This window comes from Paramisgurnus dabryanus, chromosome 2 (genome assembly GCF_030506205.2).
Source record: "Paramisgurnus dabryanus chromosome 2, PD_genome_1.1, whole genome shotgun sequence".
Classification (NCBI taxonomy): domain Eukaryota; kingdom Metazoa; phylum Chordata; class Actinopteri; order Cypriniformes; family Cobitidae; genus Paramisgurnus; species Paramisgurnus dabryanus.
The window spans coordinates 35,565,323-35,581,813 of record NC_133338.1 but is presented as its reverse complement, the minus strand read 5'-3'; the positions used below and the strand labels follow the sequence as shown (position 1 = coordinate 35,581,813).

General features: G+C 36.5%; 1 protein-coding gene across 1 annotated transcript in view; it reads right to left on the bottom strand.

The window, feature by feature from the left end:
- Window positions 1-4,499: 4,499 nt before the first annotated feature.
- The window catches only part of ptprn2 (protein tyrosine phosphatase receptor type N2), a 177,350-nt gene continuing 165,358 nt past the window's right edge, over window positions 4,500-16,491 (bottom strand). Inside the window, exons 18-23 of the mRNA XM_065289392.2 lie at window positions 15,019-15,138; window positions 14,579-14,745; window positions 12,397-12,450; window positions 10,478-10,542; window positions 7,921-7,994; window positions 4,500-5,347 (exon numbers count right to left, since the gene is read on the bottom strand). Of these exons, the coding sequence (XP_065145464.1) occupies window positions 5,276-5,347; window positions 7,921-7,994; window positions 10,478-10,542; window positions 12,397-12,450; window positions 14,579-14,745; window positions 15,019-15,138 (552 nt within the window). The 3' untranslated portion in view covers window positions 4,500-5,275. The remainder of the gene's footprint in view (window positions 5,348-7,920; window positions 7,995-10,477; window positions 10,543-12,396; window positions 12,451-14,578; window positions 14,746-15,018; window positions 15,139-16,491) is intronic.

Genomic DNA, 16,491 nt, shown 5'->3' with positions numbered 1-16,491 from the left:
TTCCTGCCTTGTAGCACCATGTTTAAAAAGCTTGTTTGCGTTTTATAGTAGATCAAAGCAAGCAGGGGTCTTGGCCAGACATGAGACGCTACTGCTGCAATCTGCTCCCCTCTCATTACATCCCCGCACATTCAGATGGGAGAAAACAACCCTAGATTCAGTCAGCCATCTCAAGAAGACCTGGATCACTTCCCAAATGCATCTTCTGGAAGCTACCCAAGCCAAAACATCAAGGTTCACCATTGTTTTTATTGGCGAGACTGGTTACCTGTGTTTTTATCTACTGATGTATCTCTTAAAGCAGCCGATTTTCAGAGATGCTTGCTGGTAAATGTATGATTATAAATAAATATGTATTTATTGAGAAAAGTTCAAGTCTCAGCAGATGTTGGCCAATGTCAGCAAAGATAAAATTCACACAGGCTAACATTTCAAACAAGATCCTCTAAATCTGAACATTAATTGCTCTTTAAATATCTCTTACTCTTTTATTTTCAAGCAAATTTTTAGTGTATTTGAAAGATAGTAAAGTAGTGAGAGGAAAGGAAAGTTCAGGGTGGAGAGAGGGGTACGGGATAGTGCTGCACAATTAATCACATCGCAATCGCGATGTCAACCTGTGCGATTATATGACAGCAAAATGTTGCAATTATATTAAATAAATAAATGTGTGCACTTGTTAACACAAACTTTCTGAAAACAGTTTGATGATTTTCCTTGCTGTTTAAAAACAGAAAGAAAAACGAACAAAAAAGGCAGTGCAAGTGTGGCATGCACGTGTGTGGCATGCGTCGTCACTTGCGCAGCGCGAAATACCAGAGCGAAGACGGATGCAGAAGAGATTGACAGTGATCTGGTAGCTAAAAAAAAACTCTATGTCTGTTGTATGGCGGTATTTTGGATTTAGGATTACTGACACTGAGCAGTTGCTACATCACGTGGCAATACGAAAACATTTCTAGTTTTACAAATACACATTTAGCATTATCCCTAAACTGTGTGTGGATTTTCCTTAAAACCCATCAAGTTGACTCATGATACCATTTATTTTAATCGCAATATTAGCATCAATAACCGCAATGGGAAAAAAATTCCCAAATCGTGCAGCCCTAGTACGGGATCAGAAAAAGGACCTCAAGCGGGATTCGAACTCGGGTCACCGAAAGTGCCTATGTCGGAGCACTGCCCACTACACCAGCGGCTTCGACAACATCTCATGTACTTTTAAACAGATAGCAAGTACTGTATTCCCAAGTATACTATAGTAGAGTTTGTTTTAAATTAAGAAATCAAATTAAATTAACCACTTGATGTTTTCCTTTCGATTTCTCACGTTCTTTCGATTTTAGAGTAAATAGAAACTGTTTTTAGATTTTCTTTGCCCTGTTTTTAAATGAACTCTACCCAGATCTTAGGAGGGTTACGGGTGCAAAGACATGATTATGTGCTGGATTGGAACTGAGTTTGAAGTACTATTGAAGGGATTCTGCTATTGAAAGGGTCGTCTTAAAGAGCTGGGGTACTGGGCCAGTGATTGTCAGAAGGGACTTGGGCATAATATGGAAAGATAATTGGGTTTCTAAGTGAGCTTCACTATAGGGCTCTGATTGAGTCAGACTCTTGAGGACTTCTAATCGTAACTCTTAGTCCTTGCAAAGTGAAAAACTGTGAACTGGAAAAACTCAGTTTCTTCACATCAGTAAGTAATAATACCAGAATATTAAGTCATATTATGTAATTACCTTTTAGCTCTTACATTAGATTGTGATGATAAGGACAATTTATAACAAAGCTATAATATCAAGACCAAAACTATGCTAAAGTAGATTTATATTTGAAGAGTTTCGTTGCAAAACGAGATAACTCCGTTTTTTTAATTTTTCAGAAATCTCGTTTTTTGGTTGTGCATTACAATAAATATCAATTCAACTGCAGTTGGTTTGTTTTGATCTAAACCTTCATAACTTAAAAAATAGAGCTAAGTAGCACCATAAAACAAAATAATAACATGATAACATGTTAAAAACGGATTTATCTCGTTTTGCAACGAAACTCTTCATTTAGTCATTTAGCAGACGCTTTTATCCAAAGCGACTTTATGAAATCAAGGTTGTTTGTTTGCATGTTTTATCTATGTGTAAACAACTAAAGATTAGCAATACTTCTAATAAAGTTTCCATTACTTCTTGTCCTAATGCAGAAATGTTTCTTTTTCTTTCTTTTTTTTAAGTTATATTTTTTGACCATTTTTGACTTTATTTAACAGTGATTAAGGAGGACAGGAAAGTACAAGAAGGAGATAGGGGTATGGGATCGGCAAATGACCACAAGCCGGGAATCAAACCCGGGTCATCAAAAGTGCGAAAACACCACATGTCGGAGCGCTGCCCACTACACCATCGGCTCTGTGGGCAATGTTTCTTCCCATTAAATCACACTTATTATTTCTAACTCTGTAACATTTGCAATTTCAAACATAAGAAAAAACTGATTTGGACTTCTAGGATGCATTATGTCTGTCTGCAGTTTCTAACCTCAGCAGCCTTTTCATTCCCACCCAATGTCATTTTTGATTGCTAACAGTCAAATGATTATTTACTGATTCAAACCGAGGTAAAGAAATGAGAACCCTGTGTTCATTTCTACACCTTGAATACAGTACAGCATATACCTAATAAAAAGTCCTGTGATTACTTACAGAACTATTGCCAACATTAACCGCTATGCATGTCATGAAAGTGTTGATAGCAGTTATAGATTCTGTCATCTCACATAGTTGGATGTTTTATTTGTATTTAAAGAGCTGACCGGCTAAAGATCACTGGCGGAAAATATATATATTAAAATAAACTAGGACCTGGACAATTACTAATATGACTCTTTCAGATATGATTTATTTCATTTCCTTTATCTTAGGTTGTTAAAAGGCATATTTCTGGAAAGTTTAAGTGCACTGTTATTCAATAGCTGAACCATTTATTCTAGATTTTGGATAAAATGAAGACAGGTTTAATGGAGAAGGTTTAAAACAAAACTCAGTATGACTGCACTCTTAGAAAGGGTGTGTTCATTTTTTACACATCTTTGTGCTTTAAGCTTTTAACACATTATGCGTAATTTTAACACATTATGTGTCATTTTGTGTTGATTTTGTGTTAAAAGTAACACAAAATGTGTTGTTTCAATAATAACAAAGAGATGGGTGCATCTGGGACAACGCATCTAGTGTGTTGTTTTTAATACATTCATTCTAAGAGTGTTGATCTCCATGCTTTTTGATGTTTTGAATAAGAGACACTTAAATTTGATACAGATCATCAGATTTTTACAAGAGCGCTCAGTCCACTGAACTGGCTGTGTCAGATAAGGGAGAAAGTGTACAGTATACAAAATCTAGTGCAGTTGGTCTAGGAACGGGATTAAGAAACAGTTCAGTTGGGGTCATTAAGGACGACACACACATTTCAGGCCTTGAAGTACTCTACTAACAGGCTGATTAGCAGGTACGTTTAAAAGTTAAATAAAGTTTTACTAAAGGGTAAACAAAACATTATCATTATGTTTATTATCAATCTTGAGACTAATTTGGATTATAAAATCTAAACAAGCTACGGCTTATAGTCACTTCATTCTTTGAACTAGCAAAATAATAAAAGAAACAAGGTCTCTTTTGGTCCAAGCTGACAATTTGAAGAAAAAAAACATGCAAATAGCTCATTATTTGATGTTCCAGTGTGTCACTAAATGCAATGAAACTGAATAATTTTGTACTAATAGTACTAACAGTAATACCTCTCTTTGGCACAAAGGCATCTTGATGATAATAGTGAGATATCTAAAAAGAGAAAGGAAAATGGATAATGACATTCTGATTTAAGAAACCAGGAACAGACAATAACAATCACCAGGCAAATCATCAAGGACAATTTAAATGGATAAATTTTAAACGAATGATAGTGAAACTAAGTTAATTAAAAATCAGCTTGAATTAAACTAGTCACCAAACGTAATAATTAATTGTGTTATATGGGAAATAAGAATTCCCTGAAAGAGAGACGACGACATATCACAATTCTCCATAATACTCCAGTTGCTGCAGGAAGCAATTACCATCCATAATTTTTTTCTGATAAACTTGTATCCCTCTGATGACGACCAATTAAACATGCACAATTATGGTTACTATATAGTTATTCATAAGATGATTAACATTCCCCCCTTACATTCAGATTGGCTGCATACTGATAGGATGCAGGTTAAGCGACAGATACATATGCAAATCACATGCAAATCAACTTACAGAAATAGCAGGAAAGCACAGCGATATCACAGGGCTGTCAATAATGGCAATGCAATCCAAAAACTGAGGCGTGACTGTTTTTTCATGCACTTCGGTTAAATGTATTTTATATAATTTTTACTGTTAAGTATATAATTTTACCTTTATTTAGTAGCTCAAGAGTGAGAAACATGCTTTTATAATGAAGTCTTTTTTGTTCAGCTTCAAATGAAACATGTCTGAACAGATTCAAGAAAATTAACTAGCAATTCATGCAAGGATAACTACTCTCTCTTTATGTCTTATAATAACGACAAAAGGATTCATGAACGCAATAATTACTCAACGATCAACATTTTGAGATTTATGATGTTACTTTATATTGTTCACACAAAAATAATATATACAATTACATTTTGGCAGACCATTCTTAATCACATTGGTAATCAGTTTATTTATATATAATATAATCTGTTTATAAGTCAAGAAACACAGTATATCACAACGAAGAATGTTGAGTCCATAAGAGATCACAATTGTTAGAACTGTAAAATAGTTTTCTCATCATCGCATTTATATTGCTCATCACAATCCATTAAATAAATGTTATGCTAACGTAACTGCAGAGGATCAAATACAGTGTCATACGTCACATCTGTCCTACAGAACACATATATCTGAGATGTTTTATATGCACAACTAGTGTAAACAACAATCCGAGCAGGAAATACAATCTATGATTGCATGTCTAGTTGGCTAGCTCTTCTAAACAACAATAATTTCAAGGCTTAATCATTGCACACACACTTAGGACAAGTAAATGTCTTTCACATTACAATAAATCAGAATTTCGATTTATACATTTGGTCAATTTTCATAGTTTCGTTTCATTTCAAGTGAAATTATTTCTCTGTTTCTTGCGAAGATAAGAGAAAATCACATTACACAGAAAAGGTATGAGGAAAAGATGTTGGAAGTGTTTGTGAATCTTATCCTTCACTGAGGAAGAGCTTTGAGAATGGCGTTCACCTCTTCTGCTACAGCAGTCAATGCAAACTCAAACTGTTCCTGAAGACAGACAAAGAGAAAGCTATAAAAACGTACAAATTCAGTGAGCTAAGCACTTGCAAGTTTTTTATTTTTTTTTAGAAAGAAAAGTGGATATTTGCAGAATCAAGGATAATGCTCCTGGAATGTTAAAGTCTTGGAAAATGAAAATGTGGGCTTGTGTGGTGTTGAATAAAGAAGACTCAACTAGAAAGTATATGCACAGCGTCTCCTTGTATAAACATGTTTGTGTTAAAAGCTACAGAGATGTGTGCAGATTCGGTGCTCTGTTTAAACTGTGACTCAAACCTGTTTCTTCCCTCAGGGAGGCACTGCATGAAGATCGATCATTGTCTAAAGAGCAACCCTCAAAACGAATGCTTCAAACTTAAGTTTCTCACCGCAGGCCATGAAGAAAACCAAACTAAAGTGGGCGTTCAGTTTAAAGCAAAGCTTTACAAAACCACGAAAAGGATAAAAAAATCTCTCTCAAACCACTTTAGGCACTTTTTACCCATTTTAAACCAACATAAATTTGTCTTAAAAATCAGCATGATGTCAGTGAAAAATAAACAGCATATTAACATACTGTATGTGGAGGATAACAAATAAACACTACTGTGTTTTGTATTTTGAACCTAGTACAGCTGTGTTTGTACAGCAAACACTAACAAAAAGGGTCACCTGGTGACCTAAAGCATAATGAGGGTTTTAATAATTTTATATACAAGGTGCTTTAGACAGAGAAAGGCAACTTGCTGTGTAATTTAAGGTGTAATTGTAACCATTTTGCCACTAGATGGTGTCATATTATGGAACATGGCTAAGTGTTATCCAGACACTATGAGGTTCGGCTGTGGATATTTATCTGATCGGTCAAGCCATTTATGAGGTTCTCATCTAAAGTAAACAAAAGCCGGAAAGCTCATGATGCTGCTAATGCACAAAACATTCCTATTTTGGGACAGGAATAGAGAGGGTAGCATGGATTTTAGGAGCCAGATCAATTTCACACATGAGTACCTGCTTTGAGAGTGTTCTAAAAGCAGAGGGCAAAGGGACATCCTTTGGACATATGTTGTCTTTGGTGCAATACAGAGCTAACTGAATGAGTATGTCATTATAGTAGTGCTGCAATTACATTATGACTACATTACTTTGATGTAGGATTATTTTGACAACAGAAAAAAAAATGGAGGAGACAGATCATTAAAAGCAACGAAATCTGAATTACGAATTCTTAAAATTAGATGAACAAATTTAATCAATTTTATTTCTCTTTGAAATACGTCTCATGGTGTTTTATAGAAGTGACACAAAGACATTGCAGTAGTAATCTAAATCACATTAATATTTAACATGTCAAGAGCCAGAAATTTTTTATCACAAAATACAGCCATAGCCTTATTTGCCCTACAATATGCTGCCGACATGAATTGTTTTTAATGACTGTTTCACTTAAAACACATCCTATGTCCTGATGGTTGTATGCGCATTTTGTTAACTTATTATTACTTCTGAAACCCCTCAAAATCCACTGTGTGCTGGGGAAATAGCTCCGCCTCCCCTCTTGAATTATTAGCTATTGTATTACACAACATTACACTCTGGTAACTCTGGTTTATAGCCTAAATGCTCTTTGTTCATTTGAATAAATGAATGCATAAAATTTGACTACATTTGAAAAATAGCAAATTAAATACAAATATAACAGAGAGTAAGCTAATATGATGCTTATGCAGTATACTATGGGACCTATAGTATAGTGCATAAGCATCATATTAGCTTACTCTCTGTTATATTTGTATTTAATTTGCTATTTTTCAAATGTAGTCAAATTTTATGCATTCATTTAGTATAGCATTTAGGTTTCAAGATCTTTTCAATTATTTTAATGAAGGTCTAATATCTTGGTTTACATGTAAATAGGCTCCTAAATGGCTAAGCAGTGTCATTATCTTGTATTAACAGCAGTTACTCATCTGCAGGATTGTCATCTGCTCTTGTTATCTCTGAACTTAAAACATCTAAATCTTATCAGTCATAATTGTAATGCTGGAGCCCTTCCTTGCTGTTTTTCTAACATTGCTACCTGCGGCATCAACAGGATGTATTTGTCAAGGAAAGAAGTGATCAATTAGCAGTTAATAGTCTGAATCTTGCTTTTGGTGCAATATTGACTGTGTCGTTTCAGATTACAAATCAATGTAAAAGTTGACTGTGTGGATACGGTTTCATTTGACAGGATGTCCTATGTTCAGGTGTAAGTGCTCCTGTTGCTTACTTAGTGGGCCACTTTACCTTATCATAACAATGAAATTACCACAGGATTAAATGACAGAATTACTGTAACATGACAGAGGATTTTGCAAAACCTCCGACATAAAAAGCCACAACACACAAGTCAACTTACAGTACTAACATTACTATGATTTTATTATTATTAAGATTTATTTATTTTTTCCTACAATTATTCATATTTTTTGTCATAAACAGTGTACATTTTATCTTTTTGGTTTTATTCTTTTTATAACATTAAAACACCTAAATCTCCTGTAGGACATTGACTTGAAAGAGTTCTGCTGGTTTCTTACCTTAGTCTGTACCATGCCTGATCTCTGGTCCCTTAAGTGCTCTAGGGTAGCAGCAATATCAATCTCCTTCGCACCTGCAACACAGCCACATAACACTAGTTCAAAGTACTCAAGAGTAATCCTAGACACATCTACTCTCTCTAATTCTCTCTTTTTATGTCTGGAATTACATTCATCTTTCAGTGTTGTACAAAGCTTATAGACTGCATCCCTTCCTTGTTTTAGCTGACATTAAAGTCAGAGGTGGAGGCTGAAACAGTGGCATATACTAAAACTCCAGTACTCAATAATATTTGAATATTCATAGCTTAGTAATTAAAATATAATATAAAACATATAGTAAACCAATAAAAACATGAAATAAATAGCCATGCTGTTGAGGTGATTATATATTTATATTGTTTGCATTGTTCTTGTTTAAAAAATCTGACCCTATACATCAACCTGATCAGGGGTGCGTTTCCCAAAAGCATCGTTAGCCAACGAACATCGTAAGTTCCATTTTTACTAACATCGTTCAACGATTTGGTGTTTCCCTAAACCATCGTTCAAATGAACATTCGAAAAACTGCATCGCAAACTTGTGTCGTTGGAACGACAGCTCTTCACCTGTCGTTAGAAGCATCGTTCCTTGTTATTATAATATGTAGACTTATGTTGATCATGCTTTTGAACAAACTAAGCAAAAAATGTTGTAGTACAGTCTATATCCGCATCATTCTAAATATATTACAATTTTATTTTACGTCTATAAATTTGTAAACAGAATGAAAGCGCTGCATTTGAAAACCCTACCAGCTTTAAGACCTTGGGGAATCCCTGGGAGGAGTGACATAGGAGGGAACTTGCGAGTGAATTAAATATCTTTAAAATATACAATAGATAACTAAATAATCACAATAACAAAATCAGTCTTCCGATGCAATATATGTTATTTACAGCAATAATCTGACATTAAATCGATTTGCACAGACTAATTAGTACTTCACCTCCCACATGACATCATCAACTATGTTGTTAAACCAACATGGTTCAAACAACGAATGTGCGACAAAGGTACTATGCTTTCGGGAAACAGTCATGACAAGGTAGTTTGTTTCTCCAACAATGCATCATACTATGGTCGTTCAGCATTTTAATACACTGAAAACCTGGCCAGTACATCTACAGCTCATGAAAACTCAGAAACTAAACCTGCAGACAGTTTACCCTCAGTGCTGTTGTTGTGCTCCATAGAGACTTACAATGGAGCCATTGATTGAACCCAAACTGTAAAGTGAATATGAAATTTTTCACATGGCGGGAAGAGTGAAAGGCTGATTAGGAGAAATCTCCCTTTCACCTTTAGCTTGAATGACTTCTACAGAACCATTGTTGTTGTTTCTCATAAATGAGAGGAGAGCAGGAGAGGTCTAACAAGGCCTTATTTCTCATTCATTCATTCTTCAAAAAGAAAAGAAAGACCACCCCCCTTCTCCACAGATTGATAGAGAAGAGAGAGAGAGAGAGAGCGATGGAAAAAGAAAAGCGGGAATCCTTATAGATGCATTCTGAAAGGGAATGAGTGCAGCTGGGGTTCCAGGCTCAAAAGTGCTCCAACACTTTCATGTCTTAAGAAGTGCAAGATTCCTAAGTTTAGGGGGAAAGAGAGAGAGAGAGTGGGAGCAGAGGAGGGGGATCTCGCAAGAAAAGGCTTTGGAATTAAAACAGCATTCTTCACTAATTTACAATTCATTCCTAGAGATGAAGAAAGGAAAAATACGATGGGGGTGTTTGAGAAATGTGAGTGAGAAAGAAATGAAGAACAGGAGAGGCAGAAAGGGGAATGGAAACGAGAAAAATTTCTGTTGTTTAAGACGTTCTGGGGCTTTGATCACAAAAGTGAACACTGGAAAGTGGGCAACCTGGGAGCCCCTCCTTCAGAGACCAGACAAAAGGAAGATGGAGGGGGCCCGCGAGGGCCGAGGCTCTGGACCCCTGACAGCATGGGAAAGAAGCACAAATGTGGTGAAACTCTCCCTTGCATCTGGCCTTTGATCCCCATGGAAAAGTCTATGGACTATGATCAGGTCAGGCAGGAGTTGGGACGGACCAGCGAACAGATAGGAAGTGAGAAGGATTGGGTGGGGCTGGGGGTAAATGCATGGGTGACCTCACCAGATGGAGGTGCTGGTGGAATGGCTTGGCCAGGTTATAAAGGTAACATCTGTCTGCATGGAAGGATCCACATTTTTAATTCTTTGCCGTACTGAACTTTTTGCACGAGAGAAAGTGACTTGAAATAGGCAATGCTTAAATTGTCGCATTTAATCAAACTCAAGTGAAAACGCAGACCAAGAGAAAAAGCACAAAATTTGCAAGTATGACACGAGCTAAAACAATGTAATAAGGTGAATACCTAATTTAGTCTGTCTAAACTTTGTCCTTCATCTTTTATTTCACATTAGATCTTCACAACCCTGGCCATTCATTTTAGCTTTCACTCATCTCCTACTCAGCAAGACCATCTAAAAAGTGAAACATTTTCTGCTGTTTAACTTGTGCTGTGCTCTCTTACCTTTGGCCATTTTATTTAGAACCATATCAATCAGAATGTACGTTCCACTTCTTCCAGCACCATCACTGTAAATTAGGAAAAGAAACTTGTTATCAGCTTTGAGAAAAGAGCAAACGTGTGAATTAGCAATACAGAGTCTTTAACCGGGAAGCCGGAGTGTTTATTTCGGTGTTGTGTTACAGCCTCATTGTTTGATGTTGCATCATTCTTCAGCATTCCCAATAGTACTGTCAAAGAACACCGTACGGCTATCTTATTTTCTATTTCTCTGCAGAACTTAACTGAATTTACAAAATATATACACAACACTCGCTCATTTTAAAATAAACAAAGTGAACATTTTAAATGCCTTGCAAGGTGATGCTGCATGTTTTCGAGCTTGCTCAGGTTAAATCCCCAGAAATAAAGGCAAGGGAAAACCATTTATGAAACCTCTTTCCTCATCCCTGATATCATTTTTAATTATTCAAATATGCATGACAGCTGTTAAGCCTGTCTTTCTTCACAATGAAAAACTTCTGGATGATGTGTTGGTCATTAACCCTTGGGGCCCTATTTTAACGATCTGAAACGCAAGTGCGAAGCGCAACGCGCAAGTGAGTTTGTGGGCGGATCTTGGGCGCTGTTGCTATTTTCCCGGCGTGAGAAATAACTCTTGCGCCGGGCGCAAATCAATAAGGGGTTGGTCTGAAGTAGGTTCATTATTCATAGGTGTGGTTTGGGCGTAACGTCAAATAAACCAATTAGAACGCTAGCCAACATTCCCTTTAAACGCAAGGGCGCAAGTTCCATGGCGGGTTGCTATTATTATGACGGATTTACCAGGCGCACGCCAGGAGCGGTTCACAGCCGAGGAGACCGACGTCCTTGTACGGGGGAATCCCAAGCTTGCCAGCATAAATCGGGCACGCCGTGTAACGGGAGGTGGATCTGCCTCAGGACCTGACGCCAGCAGAGGACATCGCTGCGTCCACCCTCACCGCTGAAAGGGTTTGGGGGCTTTGAAATCGGACCCAAGAAACGCAAGCAAGGTCCAACCCCAAAGTACTCTTACAAATCAAGTTCATATACATTAAGGTTTCTTATGAAAACATTTTAATTATTATTTACATAAAATAAACGTAATACAGCCACACAACAAAGTTATGAAAATATTTTAATCGTTATTTGCATGAGAATAAATAAAAACTATCAACACAATGCTCACCACTATGATTCCCCTTATCTCGTGTATTAATATTTTTAAGTGTAACAATTTATGATTTGCAAAAATAACTGTTGCATCTGTGTAGATTAGATAAGCAAAGTGTGTGCGCGTTGTGCACGCTATACATTATGGTCAAGCATGCGCCCTTAAAATAGCATAATGAACAACGCGCAACGCGCCACTGACTTTAAACTTTTTTTTTCTGGTCAGTGGCGCAATTGTTTTTTGAAACTGCAAAATAGCATGAGGGATGGTTTGCGCCGGAACACGCCTCTTTTTTTGCGCTGAACCACCCAGGGAGCGCAAGTTCATTCCCTAGTTTGCCGACGTGCTTCTGTGACGGGAAAAACCCGCTGTGCGCCGGGGCAAAATACGAATGATACATGCGTCACGGACAAAGTCAATTGCGCTGGGTGCAAGATAGAGCCCTTGGTGTTAAAGATCATTGAGGCATTATTATAGTTTACACATATTCCTTCAAGTTTACACAGAGGATAAAGGTTACAGACACAATGTTCTGAATAATAATTTTTTTTTCTTCGAAAGAATAAGATTTGATTGAATACTAATGTCACACTGTGTCTTGAATAAAGGCTCAAATCAAATATCAGACTCATAATAATAGCAAGAAAAGAAAATTATAGCCTTCTCGTGTTAGACTGGTATAACTAGAGGGCTTATATATGCATTGTTCTTTTATTGTGATACTTGCCTGCAATGAACAATTATTGGACAAGACCTGCCCCGGTAGCACTTGTTAACCTTTCTGTAATGACAGAAAAGGGAAACCATTAATATTAGAAGTATTAAAAAACATACCGTAATGGACACACATGCATTTTACGGTGCGGTTAATACGTGCATAAACATATGGCATTGCCTAATGGCACTTTACTCTCTGTCAACTAAAAAGAAACAACAGCCCTATGTTATATACCTTTCTATCAAAATCGTTTGCAGACAAAAAATGCCCATGTTAAACAATTACAACCATTGGAGAGGCAGTTAAATCCTCCACAGTGTTACAAGCCATTAAGGAAATGATGGATGCTTTGGTTAGGTGTCATCATCCAAAACACATTAACCTTGCACAATTATCATGTCTGCAAAACCAAAAGGCATTTTAATACACGCACTGGTCTTGTTGCCATGGAAACCTACTGTGTTAACTCATATTGTTTCTCTGATCCAAAAACCTGCTTTGTGCATACCTCAAGGTTGATTTCTAAAGAGATACAGTACTAAACGAGACTTTTCAGATCGCATCAAAACGCTCATGGAAGATTGCACATGTTCAGATAGAGACAGTTATTTTGGGAGAGTTTACTGGCAGCATCAGATATCAGATGCAGGACTTATGCAATTTATGTCTATGTATTATTTGTGTTTTAGATGGGGATAATCTGCAAAGAGCACCTTCATGCATCAAGGGGATTTAGGCAGCAATGTGTGTTTTGGGGTACGAGAGAGGGACAGAGAAGGAGGACAAGATTTGGAGTGAGAGATGAGGATGGGGAGTCAAGGAAAGATCAAGGGCCTGGAAGAGGAGATACAGTTTCCAATGATCACTTTTGTGACTATGCAACTGGGCTCATATTACTAGCTGCAACATCACAAAAATGACACTGGCAACCGCTAAATAGCTGGCCAACCAAAAACTAGAGAGGTGAGCGAGGAGCATGTGACAGATTTAGTGTGAGTCATAAAAGCTAACCAGAAAAACTGAAAGCAAGTCAACACACAAACACCTGAACCATCTTACCAAAGCCTAAATGTGAAACTTTGGGTGAATGTGCCTTAAAATATGCCAAAGGAAACCAAAACAATGTAGAGACAGGTGTGCTGAAGAACATGACTGTCATCCTTCAGCAAGGAATTTAAAACACTTTTAAATCAGGTTCAGGAGCAGAAGTATAATCAGGGATCATGTATAAATCACCACTGGATAGCTGACAGAGGATCAGATCCACCTCATCCATATAACATTATTTATCAGTGCATGTGATCCAACCTCAGCTGTCCTAATCTAAGATGTTTTGTACATGATTCCAAGCTTTTTAAAACATTTAGTGTCACATTAAAAAAGAAAAAACTTTAAAGTATTTACCTGTTATAAAATAACATATTTCCTATTACAATTTGTTTTGTAAATGTAAACCATTAATGTAAAAAGATATATAAAGTTTGAATATGCCATAATTCATGAATGCTGCATCAACGTTTAATTTGAAAGCAAAGTACAAAGCTCTTAGTCAACAACAGGAAACCCTTACAAACAAAACAGTAGAAACACAACGCAGTCAGTCAACTGCCTCACAATTGACAAATAAACAGTCCATACATTTTTGTAATGAGAACATAACTGCAGCAATTGTCTCCCAATTAGATTTTTCCTTTACGCCGGAATAAATAAATATAATGAGAAAGCATAGTAAAACAGTGTTTACCTGTGAACAACAAAGTTGCAAGACTTAAACGACTCATCCTATTGTATTGCAAATCCTTCTGTGCTAGAGATTGTTACATTTCTTTAGGTTTTACCCTAGAGGCCTATTGCATTTGTCCAGAATGCTCCATGCATGTTAAAAATGAGAGGGTTTATGCTGCCATTGGAGCTTTTACCTTTGTTTTATTACTTAATGTTTCACTTCTAATTGAAGTGCTTGGATTGGGGATTATTGTGGAGGGACCGCAATGTATTTTCTACTATAAACACACAACATTATAGGGAGCTAATAAAGAAATGTATTTCAAATAGAGGACTACTTTCTTTTATTTGCAGCCCAAGAAATAATAACCCATTATAAGAGACAAAAACATAGAAATGCTCTGGGTTTAGAAAAGGTCAATAAATGTGTCACACAGAGACTGAAATTCATCAACAGGAAACATACCTGCGGAAGTCCAACAGGGTTCTAGCGGACTCTGGAACATTTTGGTCCATCCATGACAAGAAGTGGAACTGAGTAACTGTGCGGGTCTCATTAGTCTGGACGTTCTTCAGGTAGAAACTGCGCACCAGAAAATCATCGCACCAGATATGCTCAGAGACCAGATTTACCTTTAACAACATACGGAGAGTGTGATTTTTCACAGGAACATAGGACTTCATTTTCTATTTTTAAAGGCATCAATTAATGACAGTATAAAAACATATGAAGTTTATATAGCATGCATGTATCCAACTGTAACTGAATGGAAAAGAGTTTCTTCTTTAGTTTTTAATGGAAGAATAAAGTTTTGGAATTACATTTTCTCTGTTCAATTTTCATTTTTAGGTAAGCTGTTACTTCAAAATACCTATATAAATATATTAAAGAGGGCAAGTTATTACCTCGTATATATGGTAGAGATCAGAGCCTTCATCTGGCCAGTACTGATGGCACTGTTTGATACCATTTTCGGTAAGGGGTGTTAACATTACAATCACCACACAACCGCTCTCCCAAACCATCTGCACAACAGAACAAACATGCGAGAACAACATTACACTGGAGAAAGGGTAAACAAACAAATAAAGGTGAAAATAAATATTCATCACACTTTCAACAGTAATGTGAGAGAAGCTTTTTAACAAAGCTTTCTTATAAAACAAAATTGGCCTGAAAAACTCAACTTCGTTCATCATTGATGTTTAGTTCAGTCTTCCCACTCCACCTCTCTCGTCCTTTATCTCTCTATCTCTCCTTCCCCTAACATACTGAACTTCCTCAGTCTTGCTCCATTTCCTCTAATCACACTTTTACCGTGTCCTTCAATCAAGGAAAGGCCCTCTGTGACCATTAGGAAAATGAGGGAAAACACTGACTTTTATTGGAGCAATAAAATACAATGGTCCCGCTCATAAAATAATCAAACTCGTGTGCCACGCGTCCCCACGGAGTCATTAACAGAGAAATGTAGAGACATTATATTGTGGTAAAACTGGTTCAAAACGCAATATAAAGTTATCATTTTAATCTTACAAAACACTGGAGATGCAATTGATTAAAAAATACCATGTCCAAAGCATGATCTCATGATGTGAGAATGATTATAATACAAAACAGCCTTGATTCAATTTAGGTTTAAAAGTAATCATTTTGGGTGAAGTGTTTCACCGAATAACAGAATTTGTGGCACTCATTCAAGCATAAAAAAAGAAATGTGTTTAGATTCTCACATGAACGGTCAATATGTTTTCAGCATTAAAAAAATGATTTTGTTTGTACTGTGATGATTTATGAGCTTGAATACTAAGATCGCAAGGCTGCATTCTTCAATACTGAAGACTAAGAGACAAGACTAAGAGTCTGGGAATTGAAGGTCATTACAGGAGCTCATACTAATGTTCCAGACCAGGTGATCAAATATTGTGTTTAAGCTTTGCAGTGCAATATGCAGAAAAGGTCAAACAAAACCAACAAACAAACATGTCTCTGAAGCAAACCAAACAGCCTCGTCTACAGTGAACTGCACTGAGATTGGGTGCTCTGTGCTTAGAATTTAAAACATATTATAACACTAACAATATTATATATGACAACCATTTTTTTAAATAATGTTAATGTTAAGCTAAAAGTTGTCTAAAGTGCCTCTTTAGTAAATCAGGAGTCAAAAAGACAAATGAGCAATAGCTTTGATTCTGTCTTTGGTCATTTCTGAATCTAAAGTAAAAAGTTAAGGACTTTAAATGAATGATTTTAGAGGTTTTACAATGTAAATTTTTCTCGCTTAACTGTTTGTGTTTTTAGTCAAACCGTTTAAATGCATGATAAAACTAATAGGAAGCCTTCTGGTCTATGTCGTGAATCCAACACGGAAATGA